Consider the following 20,974-nt stretch of genomic DNA (forward strand, 5'->3'; position numbering starts at 1 on the left):
CCCTCTTCCCCCCCTCCTTTCTTTTAAATGATCCTACTCCTGCTTTTTTATTCACCAGCTGTATGCATAATCCTTCTAGCAGATCTCCTGCTACAGTCATTGCTACTCACACTGGGTTGTTTTCCTAACTAGTTTGAGTCCTTGCATTTCTTTTTAGTGTGTCTTTTTCTTGTGGCCTCTTGTCCTGCCTCTTCTACTAACCTTCAAAATTTACCTGTAGCCCAGTCTTTTAATGTGAAAAACAGGCATCTGAACAGCTTTGTTCCTATATGTTCTTGTGTGCGTGAGAGGTAAATTAAATAACTGCCTCTCATGTGTGCAGGCTATGGCAGGCCATGTTAGAGAGATCCTTTCCCTGAAGCAGCAGGTAGTTGGGGGATCCAGATTTTCCCAAGAGTTACTGATTTTGAATTCTCCATCTTGAACCAAAATCAGTAACTCTTTGTCTGTCGCTTAGCACATTCCCTGATAAGCTGGGTTGTCTCATACCATTAGTTCTCAAGTTATCATGTACCTGCCCCAAAAATGCTGTTGAGCGAGGGTTAGACCTCTTTATATTTGATCTCTGAGTTTGTTTTTCAAGATTAAACAGTCAGAGTATTAGTTTTTCTTTCTTATTTCTCCCTGAAGATCATGGAATGGTATTTTCTGCCAGTCCTGGATTTGTATAGGAACTGTAAATGTCTGTTCCATTATTCCTAGAGTGCTGGTTTGTGATGATGGAGATAAGGGTGCTTGGTAAGCTAAAGCATTTTACCTCAGAAGAAGAAGGTGTGAAGTCCTTGGGTTAACTTAAATGTTTTGACTAGAATTACAGATCTCCTCTGTGTGTGTATATATGTGTGTTTATAAAATTGGTTTTGAATCTAGTTCATAAGCAAGATTCTGACAGTTGGATGCCTTAGAAACAGAATTTACTGCCAAATGGGTAATGGAAACTTGCATTCTCAGCTGCTGACTTTGTGCTTCAGGCACTCTTCAGATGCATGGCTGCTATAACATACTTTCTGACTGCAGTAAGTTACTGAAACTTCAGGAATCTTGACTTGTGAGCTGAAAGCTTTTTCCCCTGTAACTAGTAACACATCATCCTGTGGCCAAAATTGGTGTGTCCCATATGTGTGCCGGGCTTACCTCCAGTTGTGTGAGGAGAGGCTGCTGCTGCATATTCTTCAGGGAAAAAAGTTGTCTGTAAAGAGATCAGTAGGTGGTTGTGACATCCTCTCTGGCTGTGGTTTAGGAGAAGGGGAGAAAAATGGCAGCACAAAACAGGCGCCTCATCAGACTAAGGAGTCTGGCCTGCAAATGGTGGCATCTCCACCACGTGAGTCAGCACCCTGACTGATTCTGCAGAATCCTTAAAAATGCGATGGACAAAACCTGAAGGCAGCATTTGATGCAGTGACACAGTGCTGCTTACCTTCATGGAACTAAAGCGTGGTTTCAGGGTTGAATTTTTGAACCTTGAATGTATTATATGCTAGAGGAGCAGAAACAAGGCATCAGGCAACGCTTCAGTCCAAGATCTGTTCCTCAGAGTTTAATTTTCGACAAGAGGCATAATAACAAGAATGAATAAAAATGCTTGGTGTTAGTCACTCAAAGCGTTCAGAGGTTCTGTGGTGCAGGAAAGGGAGAGATGTCTCTGCTCTAAGTTTTCCCTGAAGTCCCGGGGGGAGAGGGAATGCATATGTTTTTCCCCATCTCCCTGCTTGTTCTATTCCCCACAGTAAGGTAATTTGTAACTTTTTATATACTTGCTTCTACTTTTGATGAGTCAAGGGATTGTAACTTGCCACTCCTTTCATATACTGCTCCACAGCTCCCAATATTTATGTATGAATTTTCCTTAAGAAGCCTTTTTCATTGTTCCCCAGGTTTGCATAATGTTACTGGCTTCTCTTAATAACGTCTGATTTAGATAATGAAGGAGTTGACTACTTTTGCTGTAATATTACTTATAACGAAGTTGTGGCATGTTGCTCTTGGATTTTTACTACAAGTAATACTAAGGTACTGCAGGAAGCTGTCAAGTACTAAATATTTTGTGTGGCTGTCAGCTAAACCCATGTATGAAACAGTGATGGCACAGTCACTTTTATTGATACTCAATAGCAATAGAAATTAAAAAATCTGTATTAATCTGGAGGGAATGAGAACTCTGTGGCTGAACTTCCAAATTTCAGACCTGTGGTTTTGAACCTGTTTTTCCTTTATTTAATCTTGGTTCTACTGCAGATATTAATACCCACAGTGTCTTCCCATGCTTGAAAATTACTTGGCTACTATTATTTGCCTTCCACATTTGTTGATGCATTTTATTGTTATCTAGTGGGAGTAGGGAAGAAAATGTGTCCGTGAACACATGAGGTTAGAGCATCTCATTGGTGTAAGAGCGCATAACATATCTGCATGAAAGGGAATGTGATGTAGCAGCCAAAGCCAGATGTTTAATTTTGAACCGTTTTGTTTATTGGAGGGAGGTTTTATTCAGAAAAGTGCCTTGTGAAGAAATTCCTGGCACAAGATAAAACTGTAGGAGATTTAGAGGAGTTTGGAAGGATTCAGTTTTGTTCAAGCATGAGAGCTGAGAGTAGGAATAAAGGAGGATGAGTCTGGCATTGCCAGGCAACATTGGTTTATATTGAATGTCGTTTTTCCTCATAGAGGTGTAGACTCTTCTAGTTGCTTATTCTTGGGTTTGGGTAACTGTTTCTACAGAAAAAAATCAGATATTCCTAGTCTTTATCCAGTAAAAGTTTACTTTCAGAAGTTTGGGGTTTTTTTGTTCAGCAGTTCTGGGGCTGTGAAAAGTCATGTCGGGGTAATAGTAGTGACACAACTTTTCAGATTGCCTAAGTAGTCTTAGAGCAGCCGACACCTGAACTGCAGGGTAAATGTTCAGAGTAAGGAGTATCCTAACGTGCCACAGCAGCCTGCTTTCTCTAGAGCATGTCTGGCAGAAGGGTTTCAGTAAGTCCCCTTCACCCTTTCACCCTTCAGTGAATAGTATTTTTCTCTTGGATTTGTCCCCTTCTCTTTCATCTGAGGAATTAACAATGGATTGCTGCTATAATTGTGTGGCAGAGTACTCACAAACACTGCTTTTTGGAAGAGGACCTCTTTTAAACTGGAGGAAGATATGTAAGAAATAATTTGAATGAAATAAGTGAAGGCTGCCAACATTCCATACCAAAAATAGTCTTGACTTCAAAGCATTTATAAGAGCTATGGGACAGGTAATTTTGAAACCTGTTTTATTTGGAAAAGTGTGAGGATTAAAGAGTTTCCTCTGCACTAACAGTTTCCTCTGCTAACAGAGGATTCCTGACTTGACTCTGAAGAGCTGTTAGATGGAAGGAGAACTGCTAACTTTAGGGGGAGACTGGGATACCCGTTTCTTGTCTGGGCTGGTACTTTCCCAGTTGTATAGCATTAGCAAAGTAGTCAGTCTGCCAAGAGACTGACTGACTTGAATCTAACTTGAAGCTGCAGTAGTCACTCTACATCTGATAAAAGATCCAAGAGTGTCTCTTCATTTAAATTGAGGGTTTTTTTGGTACTTGGCCTAGCAGGAAATTAAAAGGATAGCATTCTGAGTAACTATCTCATCGTCCAGTTTTCTTCAGAAAGATGTACAGATTTCTATAGGAATAAATATAATGGTATTAGCTGTTTCTTAATGAAATCTAACACTATCTTTCAAGCTGCCTCTTCAGTTATGTACATAAGCGCAGAGTCAAGAATCATATCTTCCATCTGGCGATTATTTTTACCTGTGTTATTCAAAGACTGTACTTTTAGAAAGCGGCTCTTTGCCTAGATATGAGAAATAGGCATTCAGCAACCCCAGATTCAGGTAAAAATCTGTGGAACTTTGAGAGTTAAATTGAGAAGTATCTCAATATTTTGTTGTTGTTTCTGCATTCGCCTCTTTGTATTGGATACAAATTCTGGTCCAGATGACCTGTAAAGAAAATCCAAAAGCCTTAAGAATTTGTTCAGTACTTGGAATGACAGTAAACTGGAAAGTTCATGGGAACAGAGTCTGAGCAGGGCACTTACATTAGTGCTCTTTGATCTAGAAAGTTGAAAATAGTTTTAATATATGTATTTTTCACATTTTCCTGCTGTCATGAGGTGGATTGAATGGGCTTTTTTATAAAGCAAATGATAAATTGCTTAAGACTATAAAGTGAACATTGTCTAGAAATAGACAATGTACTGTTTTTATTTTTTTTTTCCTTAAACAGCGTTGGTTGGGAATAAACGCGTTTTTGAACTGAACAAACATCTTTTCCTCTTCTAGTTAAAAAGCGAATATATGATTTTTCTATTGGGGAACAGAAGGTCAGCAGTTCAATTTTATTTTCAGCATTTTATAGACAGTTTAAAGTGAAATCCCTTGAAAAGTAGGTAGCAGTGTTTCAAGGGATTAGCAGCAAAATGCAGCAATCCACAGTGATTCTGAGCTTTGTCCTTCTGCACAAGATCAAGGTTAAACTTCTTATGTCTGAGGACTGTTCTTTGTTTATACAGTACATAAATGTACTAATACTTCCAGTGAACTATAATTCCTGTAGACCATTGAATGTTTGAGATAGGGGTAAAGAAGCAGCAGTGGAAGCAAATCATTAAAACTAGGGTTTTTTGGAATCTTGAAAGAAATTCAAGGATGTCTACTTTATAAAATTTCATGATGTCCACCAAATCCAGAGTGGCTCGTTGTTTTAACTTCAAGGCAAGAATGAAGGTTTATCAGTAGAGGATGGAAGTACATGAAGTGCGGTGCACTCAATTTGTTCTTCTTGTTTCACCAATCTGTCATATAGATAATACTACCTAAATGTTCTCTCAGCAAAGGGTCTGTTTTTTCTTCAGTGATCTTATGTGCTTGGCTCCCTCCTACCCACTTTTAGTAAGGGACTGTCGAGAGGTTGGTAGGTGTAAAATCATTAGTAATTTCATCTTGTATAGACATGTAATGTATGTTATTCTTCCTGGACTTTTCACTCTCTTCTATCTTGATTTTGTTTGTTTTCATGTATTTCTAAATGTATAGGTAAGCTGTCAGCTGGGAGGAATGGAAGGAGAACAGTCCAGAGCAACACTAGCAAATATTAAGCTTACCTGTCTCTGTGACTTAGTAGAAACACCTATAAACCACTGTGGAGATGTGGCCATTAATCATTGCTGCTGTTTTAGAGGCGAGATGAGGTCTCTTTTCCCAAAAGTTTCCTTTAGTGCAGTTGAGCTGTTTATTAACTGCGTGGCTTTCCTGAAACTCCTTTTGAAAGAATTCAGGAAAAGGTGAGCCGCTACTCCTTTCTGACCCTCTCCCTCTATTTACCTAAATGTGAGGCAGGATGTGGGGTTGTGATGTGTTTACTCTGCAGCCAAGAAATACAGGCTAAAAAAGCTGCTGCCTCCTTATTTGTTTCATGCTGTTTGCAGCCAAAAGGTCTGAGGAGGTGCTCTCTACACAGACTGTGTTTTACTGTTGCTCTCTAGAATGTGTGAAGCCACTGCTCTTGATGACAATACCTTCAAAATAAAGCACGAAGTAGCTCTTTGCTCTGGTAGTGGAAAATGTCACTGCAGATGGGGTCATCCACAGTAGTTGCATCTGCATAGGCTGCTGATGGAGGCAGAGCAAGAACCTGCAGTCACCACCAGGACCTGCCTGAGCCATGCCTGCTGATGGAGTTTGCAGCAACAGATGCAGGAAAGGGAGGCTGAAGATGGATGACAGGAGCATTGTGGAGGCTAAAGGGTGAAGGAAGGGCTTTGTAGGAAGGGGTGCTAGCTGACTATCTGTGGTCAGGTGTTCCTTTATATTCAGATGTTATTCCCACTTCCCTCCCTCCCCTTCTTTCAACAGACAGAATGGAGCAATGGTAATTTACTGATTCACACTTCTTATGTTTTCTGATAGGTATGTAATAAAAGGGTGTGAAAAGACACAATTTTTTTATAGTCTTCAAGATACAGGGAAATTAACTTCTTCCCAAATCCATCTAACTACAGAAATCCATTATCTTAGCATTTTTTTGCTTGGTCTGTAGAAGATTTCTTGTACTGTCCATTAATCTTTGTTCTGCTTTCTCAATGATATAAAAAAAATACAAATACCTTAAAATACTCCCACCCCCTCAAAGCAAAACCAAAAAACAAACAAACAAACAAATACCAAACTGAAATATGTTTCTTGGGTTTTTTGTTGTTAGGGTTTTTTAAATTTATTTTTATCCCTTAAACCTGTCCTTAGCCAATTTCTTAATAGTCATCCCATGTTCATGGAAATACTTGAGCCAGGCTTCTTTTGTCAGCCCCTTGCCTTGTGCATTGGTGCCTATACTCAGTTTCAGCTTAGCTAAAGACTTACTAAGAGTATTTTCTCTGTACTATTGTTATCTATCTTTTAAGCATAAGTTAAGTTATAAGTAAGTTATAATATTGCAAAACTTTAATACATGTTGTTATAATACCAGCTTGTTCTGGTAGAACACCAGCTTTTTGTCCTTTGAAATAGAATTTTAAATTTAAATCATCTGTCAGAGGCTAAAAATGAACAGTGCCTACTTTATAATAGGCATGCTGTTCCAAAAGGGTATAGAAATATTCTTTTCAAGTAAGACATCAAAAGGGTTTAAAAAACTTATTTTCCTGAAACAGCAGAGTGCTTATCACATAAATAGGAAAGATAGTACTTGGCATTATGGAACTGCTGGAACAAGTCCAGAGGAGGGCCACGAGGATGATCAGGGGACTGGAGCACCTCCCGTATGAAGTCAGGCTGAGGAAGTTGGGGCTGTTCAGCCTGGAGAAGAGAAGGCTGCATGGAGACCTCATAGCAGCCTTCCAGTATCTGAAGGGGGGCTATAAGGATGCTGGGGAGGGTCTCTTCATCAGGGACTGTAGTGACAGGACAAGGGGTAATGGGTTAAAACTTAAACAGGGGAAGTTTAGATTGGATATAAGGAGGAAATTCTTTCCTGTTAGGGTGGTGAGGCACTGGAATGGTTGCCCAGGGAGGTTGTGAGTGCTCCATCCCTGGCAGTGTTCAAGGCCAGGTTGGATGAAGCCTTGTGTGGGATGGTTTAGTGTGAGGTGTCCCTGCCCATGGCAGGGGGGTTGGAACTAGATGATCTTGAGGTCCTTTCCAACCCTAACTATTCTATGATTCTATGATGATGTGTTTTAAAGATGGTCACAGCAATTAAGCATTTGGAAATTCTGTGGCACAGCAGTATGACTAATGAAATTTTAAAAATACGGAATTGTGAAGGTTAGCTTTTGTGAAGGGCACAACATAAAACAGAGTAAGCATTGTATAAAATTAGGGTGGTATTGAATTAATGCAAGTTAACAGAATGCCAGAACTCAGATTTGTGTTCTTTTGGTGCTGCAGCAGCCTACCTTGTAACAGCCCAGATGGCTTTTTTTTTTCTACTACTAGAGAGGTAGCAGACTAAAGTATCTGCTGCTTTCTTAGAATCCCAGAATAATTGGGGTTGGAAGGGTCATCTAATTCCAACCCCCCTGCAATAAGCAGGGGCATCTTCAACTAGATCAGATTGTTCAGAGCCCTGTCAAACCTGGCCTTGAATGTTTCTAGGGATGGTGCATCCTCTTTGGCGACCTGCTCCAGTGTTTCATCACCCTCTTTGTAAGAAAATTTCTTTGTTGTATCTAGTCTGAATCTACTTCTTTTAGTTTAAAACCTTACCCCTTGTCTTATTACAACACACCCTGATAAAAAGTTTGTCCCCATCTTTCTTATAAACCCCCTTTTAGTACTGAAAAGGCTGCTATAAGGTCTTACCAGAGCTTCCTCACAGTCCCAGCTCTATCTGCCTTTCTTCATAGGAGAGATGTTCCAGGTTAACATTCTTGTGGCCCTCCTTTGGATATGCTTCAACAGGAGCATATCCAAAGGAAGACATGTCTTTCTTGTACTGAAGGCCCTAGAGCTGGATGCAGTACTCCAGGTAAGGTCTCACCAAAGCGAAGTAGACGGGGAGAATCACCTCCCTTAACCTGCTGGCCTTGCTACTTCTGACACAACCCAGGATATGTTTGGTTTCTGGGCTGTGAGCATTTGTTGTTGGATCATGTCCAGCTTTTCATCCACCGGTATTCCAAAGTCCTTCTTAGCAGGGCTTTGCACTTGGAGGGCATCCCTGCTGATCTTGCCTGGTAGACACTAGTGCTACACCTTCCTACTGGAGTGGGGCTTGGAGAGCTGGAAAGGGCCAAGGCGTCACCTACAGCCATCAGAGATGGTCATTGGTAAGACTCTGGGCTGCATGCAAAACACAGATGGGTCTTGCCAAGGAGATGCAGACTTTGTGATTGAAACTATTGCTTTTCCTTAAATGGCAAGTTTACATTTTAAAAGATTGTTTGAAGCAGTCCCTGTTATTTCATTTGAGCAGATTGATTCGTGTAATAGGCTTCATGGAAACATGGGGGTTTTGCAAACGTCCTTTTAGATGTTATTATATAAACATACATAAAGTGAGATTTCTTTTTTGTTGAATGGTAAATTGCTGTACTGACTCCTTAGCAGGAAGGGTGCATTTCTGGCTGTGTCTAATCTGTATTCTCCTTCGTTTCTTTGTGTGTCTTTTAAAAAGACTTGTAAGCCATTTACAAGACAAAAGCAAGCTTAATTTTTATACTCTTTTTGAGCTATGCAGAAATTCGTTACCACTAAACTAGTCCTGAGGTTTCCGGTTTGCTGTTATTCTGTAACGCAAGATGCAAAGTGTAACTGTAATTGCATTAGAGATTGAAATATCAGATATGTTGTGGGGCCGAGAGAAGTAAACATTGCTTAGAAGCTGTCAAGAGACATCCGGTTGAAGAAACAAAACCCCAAACCTCACGGTATTGTGCCCTGAAACAATGGTGGGCAATAGAGATGGGAAGAGGGTTTGAGGTGTGCTGGGGCAGGCTGTTGGGTAGCATCAAGGTGAAGTTAGTACAGTTCTAAATTACTGGTTAGTTAAGCCTGATCCTTCACTTTTTTGAAAGATGTGCAGCCTGTATCATCTAAAAACCCCTCACTTGCAGTGCCCATAGAAGCAGGCTGTGGCAGGGCACACCTGCCGTGTGGCAGCTCCTCCTCCAATGTCATTAACCCGTTTGACTGTTAGGGCTGTGTTGCCCTCACATTTTTGTCTGAAATTGCTCTTTTTTTTTTTTTTTGTTCATGTTCTCCCCCCCACAAAGTGACTCATAAGGAAACTTGAGAACTTTTGCACCTAAGAACAAATGTTTTAGTTTGTTCACATTTGTCTTCCTTAAAACCCTTTTAATAAGTACTGATAGCATATCCATAATCTGTTGGTATACTGTGTGGGTTTTTCAGGGAGGTCCTTTGTCTCTTCATTTTTCTTTAGGATTAGAGTTTGACTATTTGGAGGTGCTATCAAGGATCATCCAATTTATGCTTTCAAATTAGTGGCAAAACTGTAATGCTCCAGAGCTTCTTCATTGCTCCAAATTTTCTTCAGAGTTGACTCTTAAAACTGTAATAACTTTGGATGGTTCTGTTATCTTGGCGTACATTTGAAGATTTAAAGTGCTCAATTTTTCTTATTATTTTTATACTGTAGTTAATGAGAGAGAAGGAAATGGTTGTCGTTGTAAAATAATCCTGTAGAGTGGAAATAGGTATTAAACACTGTCCTACATCATGTGCAGGAAACTTAGTGTTCTAATTCTATATTTATTCTATTGGTAATATTTAATTTATTCCAGACACAGTTTAATAACTTCTTATAGTTCTTAGTGAGAGCTGAACTATATTTCTTTCGATACCTTTTATTTGCATTTCCTGACTTGAGCTTTGTGCTATGATTTTTTCCTTTTCAAAGAAAGGACCAGGAGGGAAGACATGGAAAACCTCTAGAACTTTTTACTCACTTTTTTTAAACAGGGTATTATTTTAACCATAAAGGATTTCCTACATAAATGCTAAATTATGAGAGTAAGTTAGGAAATGTAATAAAGAACTCCTTCTTTGCAGTGGATTCATTTATTTACATCTTTGTTCGCATTTATTCTTTACGGTTTCCATTCATTTGTTCTTTCAGCTGTGGAAAACTGACCTGCCTGAAGTACCAGCAGCAGCTTCTATTGATTGTGACTGTGCCTTCAGTTTGCACATCAAAGTAAATTAGATAATAATCACTTGCACTTACTCAGCTATCACTTTCAGTTCTGTGGTCAATACATCCTAATGGGACCTAATAGTGAAATACCCCAAATTAATTGTCAAGCTTGTGTTAAAACAGTCAGCAATTTTAGGCAGCCCAGGTATGTGTTTTTTTTTCTGCTTAAGTATCAGTTTGACACCTCAGAACTGCATAGCCGGATGATGGATGTTTGGTCATTACAGCTATTTAGTTAACTTTCTTTAAAAGTGGGAGGGAGTATCCTTACAATAAGTTTTGGTGCAGTAATGTCTTTCCAAAGAAATGTGTCCCTTGGGGTGGATTGACACACACTGTATGCAGTATTAAACTGTAGAAGGAGTTAGACAAGGTTGCCTTTATGTGATCCATCACCATTTGTCTAAGTACCAGCAAGTAGCCCATGTAATAAAGGGTTTTAACAAAGGGTTACGATTTGCTGTGATTTGATCTGTGATTCTGTTTTCTGTTACCATCTATGATTCTATGATAATTTGGGTATGATAATTTGGGTTGTTTGCTTACTCTTTTTAAACCTCTCGATTTTGAGATTTTCTTGTAGCAATCATTAGAAATATTTTTTGCTTGGTTTAGATTAACTTTGCATGAAGGAGATATTTTCCTGTTTTTTCAAGCACACATAAATGCCAGAAATGCTGTGTTCTACTGGAAACAGCTGAAAGTACATCCAAAAGGTGTATTCTTTTCACAAGTTTTTATTTGAATTCACATTCCTGTTCTTTTTAATGCCTTTTGAGCTCTGTCTTTGAGTTTGGTGCTTTACTGATTGCTAAGAATCGAATTAAATGATCTCAAATGTAGAGAGATGTGCTTTTTTGGAACTCTTTCTGTATGTCAAAACTATTCATCCAGGCTGATTTAAAAAAAACCCACGAACCTAACCACACACCCACACACAGCAAGACAGAAAACAACTGTAAGTGAAAACAAAGCTTCAAACCTTCTGAAACAGTAGACAGGCTTACCAGAGAGTGCATTTTCATAAGTAAGAAAGCTTCAGACTTTGAGTGTACTTCAGATTAAGTGATCTAATACAAGTTATTTTATTAATTACAGAATACGTAAGCACATTCACTTGCTATGAAAAAGGCCTCAAAGGAAAGAGGCTTTTTCCCTTATTTTCCACCACCATGCTTAGAGGACCATGTATTGCCTATTTGGTATAGCTTGTGGAAGATAAACCAAGTAGACACCGAAGAGCTGGCCCATCAACAACATGTGCATTCAAAACCCATTTTGATTTTCCAAGTTTGGGGTAAGGAGAAGGAGAGGTTGTTCAGCCTTCAGATCTTAGAGAAAACTGTGATATGTCATTTGTTAGCTTTCTATTCTCCCAAGGCAATTAACTAAATATTGTATAGTGATTATGTCTTATGTAATATTGTATAGCAATTATGTGTTTTATGAACATCAGTGTCATGTAGAAGCCTCCGTATCAATTTAGTGCCTTTCAATGTGCTTTAGGAGGACATCCAACTCCAGAACAGTCTGTTATATCAATTGGCACTTCCTATTAATAGAATTTTTGCTTGTTCCCTTGGTGAGGGATTAAATTTCAAGCATTACTGTCAGTCATTGTTCAGCCATGTTCCTTTGCGCAAAATACATTTTGAAGGAGGAGCACCTACTTCCTTTCTTACTATATCTTTAAAGCTCAACCATGCCTCCTGTTTGCACTGTCCTAAGTAACTGTATCCCCAGCAGAACCCTGGGCCTTCCTCCTGAGGACAAGAAAAGATGCTGCTTTTCTGCCGGTTGGGATAAGACATTGAACTAGCAGGAGTGTTAACTTGTGTCAGTCTCTAGGGGGAAGATTCCAATTCAGGTGGCATGCTGGAGTGGATCCTTTCTTATTTATCATAGTGGGATAAACACATTATCCCTGTATGGCTGGGGGTGTGTGTATGTGTGTGTGAGAACCCAGGCCTGGTGAAAGATGTGTAACAATTATATGTAGTTTGATATTTAAAATAACATCACCTGAGCACATCTCTAGCATGAAAAGTCATCAGCAGATTCATGTGTTTGTGGGAGCAAATCCTCCTAAGTTCCTCTACATTGAAGTTTCCATAATCTCGAATACTGCTTGTGTGGTTCACTTTTAATTATTGGTTCAAAATGGCATAGGTGGTTGTTTGGGGTTTTTTTCCTGATACTGCTAAATTCTTAAATCATAGCTTAATGAACATAACATTTTACTCTCTGGACTTTCTTCTGATAAAGTTTACATGGGATTTACATTACTAGATATTCCACTAGTATCTGCTTTTGTTCTGCCTTAGGGATAGCAAATGTTGCTCACCTGTCTGAGCAGGCTTTCAGTGAAGTCTTTCTATAACTGACTTTGCCTTGTCTGGGTTTTTGTTCACTATGTTTCTAGCCTGGTTGGATTTCTCAGTTTTTCCCTCTTTCCCAAGGATGTTTCTGTGTAGGAAAACTTTGACGTGTGCTTCTGCAGTAGGGCAGCTGCCACTGAAGACAGGACTCCTCTCCAAACAAAGCCTAAACTGGAGGGAAGAAACCAAGTGGCTGAAAATATCTGAGCTCAACCTAAACTAATTAGTTGTAACATTTCAACAAATACAGTGTTGGTAAAGAAAAAATAGCTTACTACTGCTGCTAGCAACGAATGAAATGCTGGTCTAAAAGGGACTGGAAGTGTGGATTGGTCACATAGCTAGTACAAGAATTACCTTTTCAGTGTCTGGTTGTGGAGTTTTGTTTGCTTGCTTGCTTAGTATGGTGTCTTTGTTTTGGGTTGGGTTTTGGGGGTTTTGTGTGTTTTGTTTTAAAAACTGGAGTTGTATTGCCGTAAAAGTAAAGAAAATGACCACTTGATAAGTTACGCTAAAACTCAAAGCCGTATATATATACTTCTTGAAGTGAAACGATCTTGTACTGAGAAATGACTGTTATATTTTGTAAATTTACAGTTCCTTGTATAGGTATTTCAAAGCTTTTCACTGGTGCTTGTTACAATGGGGAGTGTTATCCTATCAGTCATGAGAAGAAGACTGTTTCAGCTCTAGAACTTCTCGGCTTTTTCCGGAGGAACATTCCAGAAGATTGTACACTATTCGCAGTAATGGATTTTCATTTTCTTGATGTGAAGAGTCTCATGCTAACATTAGAAACTATAGAGAGTGTGGAATTTTTTGTTGTACAGTCTATATGCTAAGCAACGTTCTACAGAAATTTAATGTTTTGAGTGCATGTCATGTTTTTACTGGGCATTCCGATGCTTTGGAAGGCTGTATTATTTGCTTTTCCTTAAGTTTTTTCTCCAAATCTAGTTATGTCATTTGCTTCTAATCTTCCATTTGGCACTCAGCTGTGTTGCAGAAGCATTTCAAAACTATTAATTCTACAGCCCCGCTTCTGAGGAACAAATATGACCTAATTCGTATATAAAGAAATCTTAGCTCTGCAAATACCACAGGAAGAACTGTATTGTCCTTGATGGAGCCAGTCTAATACCATAATTGTAAGAAAGTAGTTCTAACAATTTTAATACTAGTTCTTCACATATAAAAACAACCCACCAAAACCCTCTTAAACCCCCCCAAAACCTGCAAACATCACCCTGCCCAACCGCACCCCCCCCCAAACTAAACTAAAAAACTGGCACAACCAGACTTCTCCACACACATGCGTAGAGCTTTAAACGGGCAAATGTTTAACTGCAATTACATGATGCATTTTGACTATAAATTGTGTCTCCACATGGGTAGGAACACTTGTGCCATTAAATGTACAGCAAAACCTAGAGTACTTTACTGAAGCGGGTTCAGCAGGAGCATACCACTTTGGAAACGTACCTTCTCTACACTTTTGCCAAAATTGCATCATGCAAGGGACTACTTGTGAAATGACATTGTTTCTGAGGCAGGGTGGCAGTTTCACACATCTGCAGGAACTGGAATTGAAGAAATTGGGTAGTGGAGACCTGTATAGTTGATGTCAGCCCTGACGTGTGGGTTCTTCCTGTGCTTCTGTCCTTGTACAGCACCTTGGGGGAGCACTTGATGACTCTTGCAGCAGAGCCAAGTCAGTGTGTTTTTTGTTTGTTTTTTCTTCAGAGGAATAGAAAGAATTTGCTAGTTTTCCATCAGTCACTAGTCAAATATTATGCCTAATGTGTTGTTTTAAATTATTCATATACTGTAATATTGGTAGATAATTTAAACTTGCCTGTGTTGTGAAAATAACCTTTTGAGAAGTAGAGCCTTTGTGATGGCAACATCAGCCAATTGCATTGATGGTGTCCTATTTCTTTATGTTCTCCATGTTGCCAGAAATAGTAAGAATTGACCAATTTACAATTGCTGAGATAAAATAAACAGATTTAAATTGGAGAGAGAGATTATATTGACAGTGCTGGCTTTCAGAACATGCTTGATTGCAATTCCCCTGTGGCTACCTCGGCTTATCGACCTGTATGCTATCTGTCCATTTCATGTGAGTCAGAAACCAGGGCAGTTTATTGGAGACTGCTGTCCAAAGCTCAGGCTATCCTGTGTCATTGACAGATTATTATTTTAGGGAAAAAAAAAAAGTTAAAGGGAATAGTGACTTATTTATTGTGAAATCATCAATTCTACCTGCAGAAGTCACAGCCTGTTTGAATTCTAAGAGTTGTGTTTCAAATGCTCCAAACATTGTCACTTCTTTTTGAATTCATCTTGGGGCTTTCAGCTATGCAAATGCAGGTTTAAATAATGGTTTTATTGTTGTATGTTCCGTTGTGTTTACTAATTAGAAAATGAACTTAAGCATGTTGATTACCACTTCAGATTTTAAAAACCATTGTTCTACCTTGGCCATGAGGGGTGACGTTGCTAATGCTTTCCAGAGCTTTGCTGTCATGCAGTTTAGCAACTGCAGCTCAATCGAATATGATGCTCTCCTGAAAACAAAAATTGTGATAATAGGAGGCTACTAAATTATAATAGAGTTCACTATTGTGTTTTATGATTATGGGTTAACTTTGCGTAAGGTTTAACTTTAAATAAATAGGTTAACTTCTTTTTCTTTGGAAGAGGAGACTGCTAGACTGTCTGACATGTAGTTTTCACAGCTTATACTGTAGCTGACAGGAGAAAGTGTGTGTGTGTTTACAGACTGCAGAAGGAGCCCTTTCTGAATACAGGGTGATATGTGTTGAACAGAATTTCTGAGTGAGGTTTGGGTTGTTTTGTTGTTTTTTTTTTTAAATTACCTATCTGTCACCTAAGGTATTAGGTATTAGAGTTTGTGTGGTTGTGGACTACTAAGAATTGGGCAACAAAATCAAATCACGTTAAAAAGATCCTTGGATATGAATAGTTGAAGCACTCTGGGACCTGTTTCTACTAACCTATAATTTAAAGGAAAATCTACAGCTTTTGCTTAAAATCTGCTGCATTGATTTTTCAACTACATTCTCATTTCCCACTCTGTCCTGACCTCCTCTTTCCTAAAATCCCTCAACAGTGATTAGAAGATTATAGGTAACTTCTCAGAATTTAAAGGATCAAATCAACATGTTTTGGTTGGCACTGTAATGTGTTAGAATGTCACTGGTACTGGCGTGGGACTTTTTTCTTCTTTGCACACTGCTGTGCTCCTTTGCATTGTTCCTGGTAATTACTGGGGTGCGTAGGAAAATGTGGAGGCATGCAGCTGGCTTTATGCAGCTGACAAATAGCTTTGGAAAAGCTCCTTCATGTTACAGGTAAGTAAAACAAGCCAGCTTATTCAATCTTGACAGAACTCTGGATAAGTTTCGGTAGGCAAGAAATAAAATACAGTTGAAGGAAGCACAGTGGGTACTCTTCTCTACCTGGTTGACTCATGACCAGTGCAGGACTGCAGTGAGCTGGGATCTTCCCAGGAGCAAAGTGGGAACGAAGGCTTCTCCTAAAATACAGTCTTGCGCTGCCTGCACAATACATTGTGAACAAAGGGGTTCTAGTGACAGTGCCTTCTTTTTGATGGCATATTTCCCTGCCGAGTTACATCTTGAAGTATTTGCAAAATAAAGATGGATAACTTTGTTTAGATGCAGAAAACTTATAAATAATATGTTAGTATACGGATGAGGAGCTAGGGCAGAAGGAAAATACATTTTTGGAATGGTGCCTTTTAAATTTCTCTTTCTCAGATCAGAACTTCGAATGCCAGGTGTGGGATAATCTTATGATGCTATATGCAAAAAAAATGGTTTTATAAGTTATCTTTTGCTAATGCATATCTGAATAATATTTTCTATATATTCAGAGGAAGCAAATGTAATAATTATGACTAGAATTTGATATTAAGATGTCATATTTTAATGGAAAAAAAAGCAAGAAAGGTCAACTATTTTAAAAATAATTTTTATTATTTTTAAAAGAGAAGTTCAGATCTATGAGTTTTTGCTCTGTAAAACTTTCTGATTTTCCCCTACCCTTTTCTTGTTTATTTCAGAACTTAAAGGAAAATCTGAGTAAGAATTACATCATGTAATTTACTGATGAGTGTGTTTTAATATTTTCTTGCAGAAGGACTCCATGAAAGATGACAGAAGAAGTTATTGTTATTGCAAAGTGGGATTACACTGCACAGCAGGACCAAGAACTTGACATCAAGAAAAATGAGCGTCTTTGGCTATTAGATGATTCCAAAACATGGTGGAGGGTAAGAAACGCGGCCAACAAAACGGGATATGTGCCATCAAATTATGTGGAGCGAAAAAACAGCTTGAAGAAGGGTTCTCTGGTTAAAAATCTCAAAGACACACTGGGTAAGTCCTTTCGTATTTTAGAAGTTGTGTAGTAGACTTGATGGGTTTCAGATGGGCTTGTAATGTGTGTATAAATATTATTTTTTAATATGCTTACTTGGGTTTTCTTTTTTGAGGTGACATGTTAAATGACTGAGGGAGAGAGGAGGTGTGGGTGTTCTTTGCATCACATCCAGGAGAATAAGACGTTATTTGTGTTCCAGTTTGTCAGAGGTTGTGTGTTTTCAATGGCTGAAGAACTGTGTTTTCATTGAGATACTAACTGCTGAATCCTTTCTGCTCATGCAAAGTCCTTTCACTCAAAAATAGAAGGATGTAAACTGGATTGTTCAGGATTGTTCAGCATAGCGATTATAGCATAGTTAAATCATTTTATGAATGGGATTATAAGATGTGGCTATGTGCAACGTCAAGGGTTAAGTTTCTGTGGTCTGAGATGTTCTTCTGCTTCCAGGTCCTTCATGTATTCTCTGTTTTATACTTGCTCATAAATTCTTCACAACAGTGTATCATGCATGTAAAATAATACACCTTTGACAAAAATTTGAGAGTATTTTGAAGAAATGTATTTAGGAGTCAAGTGAAATGATTTTTTTCCTCTTTTTTTGCAATGATTTTTAATGACTGATTAAATTACTAAAAAAATAAAAGTATTTGCATATGGCTGGAAAAGGTTAAACATACTGATATGTGATTGCTTTACATCTAGGGGCTAAAAAAAGAAATCTACTAGTGGTATTTTAGGATGTAATGAATAAAACAGAAACATACATGCACCTGGAGATGTTTTGAAGCTATTTTTGACTCCTGTTTTGGGGTTTGCCTGTTTTGAGAAGCTTTACATAGGGAAAGCTTATTCTGTTACAGTTTGCTATGGAAAATGCTGACTCTTCCACAGACAAATTAGTATTTGGGATTGGACTTATTAGAAAGAAAAAAAAAAAATCACTTAAAAATAGCATGTCAGTAGCTTATGTAGGTTTATTGCAGATGTCCTGTGCTAATGTTATGTCTAATAGGTTAGGCTTCTTGGTCACTTCTTTACTATGTCCTCTATTGCTGAGCTGCCATAAAGTACACAGAAATTGAGGACTGTAGTGTGGGTGGAAGGTGATCAGGGTTATCACAAGATTTAATGGTAATGTTTAAAACCATAGGTCTTTCTACAGGTACTCTTGGAGTATACTTATCACAGTGCTAGCAAATGTGATTATGCCTTTTCAAGGATTTGCATAAAGAATACACTCCATCAGTTAATTAGTTAATATCAAAATCCCAATTGTGACTTTAATCCCCTTTTATATGGATTTGTGTTGTCTAAATACATATTTTTTTGTCGAAAAGCTAGTTTATGAAAGGATTGTTTCTGTTGTGATAATATGTCAAGTGTTTGTGTAGAATGTGGACAGTATTTACATGATGTAAATAAACAGTTTTTTATTTATATCTAACAGGTGAGTTTAAGTGAAGGAACAAAAACTGTCCTAGCATATATACATGTTTACCTGCTTGATCTTAACAAAACTGCATGCTGCAGGGTGATTCACTATGGTGGCAACTGATGAAAGGGTGTAAGAACAAAGCTTGGTGGTTTCATGTCTGAGCCTTTGCTAGTGTCGCATCTTCCAAACCGTAGGCTTTTGCATGCACATACAAAGGTTTTTAAGTTCTGAAGGACCGTTATTACAAACTACTGATTCCCCCCTTCCTTTCTTTATGTGTTGTTTGTTCAGATGAAGTGGAAAATACCATGTGGTGGAGCCTAGCATTTTCTTATGCAGTGACCACATGTACCTGCTAAGCACAGAGGTCGAAGAGTCTCTTCTGTTCTTTTATGCTCATACATCCTGTGACAGTGCCTAAGCCACACCTACCCCACATCTAACCCACAAACTGGCTTAGGAGATTCTTAATGCCCCCCAGTTGGAGCTTAAGAGTTGTTTTCTTTTGTTATAGTTTATGCTTAGCATAATGAAACTTGTGTCTGTGCTGTGCACCATGTATCTGTACGAATATATTTTTACCTTCCCTGGGTCAGAGTCCTCAACTAAAGTACTGCTCGTCTTGCAGTATTTTCCCATTCAGAACAAGGATAGCCTGTGTCCTTCCTTAGAGGATCCTTTCTTCTGAGCAGCCATCAAGAATGCACTTCTTCTTGAACAAAGGCTTGCAAATTGCGAGGCTGATGCTTGATCTAGTGAAACAGCTTTTGAAAGTATTGCTGTGCCCAGTCAAACAAGTTCTCAAGTTCTCTTTATAGAAATATGTCTAATGTCTAATCAAACATGCCTCTCCTAAGATCACAAGAAAAAATCACATTAAAATACCCGCTAACCCAGCACAGGTGGGAATGGTGGTCATGAGTATTAGTCTGTAAACTGCATCTGTTTCAACTTTTACCTTGAACCTGTTACTGAAATACCAGGTAAGAATAAATAAATAAATTGACTTAATAATCAGTCAATAATTAATCAGAAGTTTTATGAAGTCTCACGAGAGAAACAGCAGGCTTATAGCCTTTTCAGTAGCCAGGCTAGTGGGCTTTAAGTAGAAGAACCCTCTGACATACCTGGGCCCGCCTTTCTTACTTGCTGCGCTCCTGCGAATGGTTGCTCCCATACAGATGCACTTTTCCTACTTCTTCCTTAATCAGTTGCATTTCCTTGTCTTTAAACATATTTCATCTGAAAGCATTGTTATCGCACAAATGATGTAGTGTGTTGTCTATGGGATTGCCTGTAGCTATCTGCCACTCTTTATGCTTATCCACAGTAATTACCGGTGCTTGATTTATACTTCCAGGTATTCCATAAATACAAACAGTGCCAGCCATAGTTCAAATTGTGGCAGGCCCCATAAGAGCTATTACTATTTAATTAATAGTCCCTATAGTTGGCTGTTGAAGATGCATCATCTAAATAGTACTTAATCTATGTAGTCTGTGTTCTAATGAAAGTTTATAGTACCAGTTAATACTATTGGTGTCTCATACATAAAAAGCCAAATACTTCACGAGAGTTTACTACCTCGGTGAAGTTGCCTTTATCAGGAAAACTTTTAATCTCATCAGAGAATGAAGTCATGCCTATTTGATGCTGAAAACTAATTTTCCCGGAACTCTGTTGACTGTCATTAATTAAATCTCAGCCCTTGAATACTTTATTAATAGAATTTCATCAGCTTTGCCATTGCTTGGCTTGGGGTTGGTGAAAGGTTAATGGCGATGTGGGTACTTAGAACATGTGGCTTGATGGTTTAAAACATCAATCCATTTTCAGGAATGTGTTGAGGTTCCTGGAATTTCCATTGCACTTGAGTATTTTTGGAAAAGAACCTCAGGCATTAGAATGTCTTCAGAACCAGCTCTTTAGATGCCAGGTGCACATTAAAATGCTGATTGACACTTGTTTAGCATGCATTCATTAAATCAGTTACTTGTGGACTGCAAAACAGCTCACCTCGAATCTCAAATGACCCCCAGTAATTTCTGAAGAGATACTTTTGGATCATCCTACATCTTTTGACAAAGCAGTAACCTTTTCTGCACCACTTTCTTTCCCCTTCTAAGGGTGTATACCATTATACTGTATCTTCTTTTAGTCCTGTGACTGGGGAGTTCTTCCAAAACTTGTTTTCCTTACATGACATGAAGACATTTCAAGTCTTGTAATTTCTCTATTGGTGGCTGTCCATATTGGTTCTCTGTTTTACATGTGTTACTTGTGTAATGTAAAATTCCTTTCTTGAGCGAACTCTGATGGGTCCGTAGCTACAATGGCCCAGTTTTAATTATGGAAATGTAGCATATAGGCCACCTATTAAGTGATTTAAATGATTCATCTTCTCATTCTCTTTTTTGTCTTAACTGACTGATACTGCGAGTTAAAAGTTAATGGCAATTTAGCCATTTGAAATGACTGTCTTCTGTTTGCTCATGTTGAATGAAATCTGGTAATTATTACTATTCTTAAGGCAAAAGACAGCTTCT

The 20,974-nt window shown here is 38.5% G+C and overlaps 1 protein-coding gene across 3 annotated transcripts in view; it reads left to right on the top strand.

Moving 5' to 3' along the window:
• Nucleotides 1-20,974, top strand: part of NCK2 (NCK adaptor protein 2) — a 90,921-nt gene that overhangs the window by 39,432 nt on the left and 30,515 nt on the right. For all 3 annotated transcript variants that reach the window (XM_065677797.1, XM_065677796.1, XM_065677798.1), the window contains one exon: nt 16,745-16,986. In XM_065677797.1, the coding sequence (XP_065533869.1) occupies nt 16,761-16,986 (226 nt within the window). In that variant the 5' untranslated portion in view covers nt 16,745-16,760. The remainder of the gene's footprint in view (nt 1-16,744; nt 16,987-20,974) is intronic.

Source organism: Lathamus discolor, chromosome 4, assembly GCF_037157495.1.
Source record: "Lathamus discolor isolate bLatDis1 chromosome 4, bLatDis1.hap1, whole genome shotgun sequence".
NCBI classification, from domain to species: domain Eukaryota; kingdom Metazoa; phylum Chordata; class Aves; order Psittaciformes; family Psittacidae; genus Lathamus; species Lathamus discolor.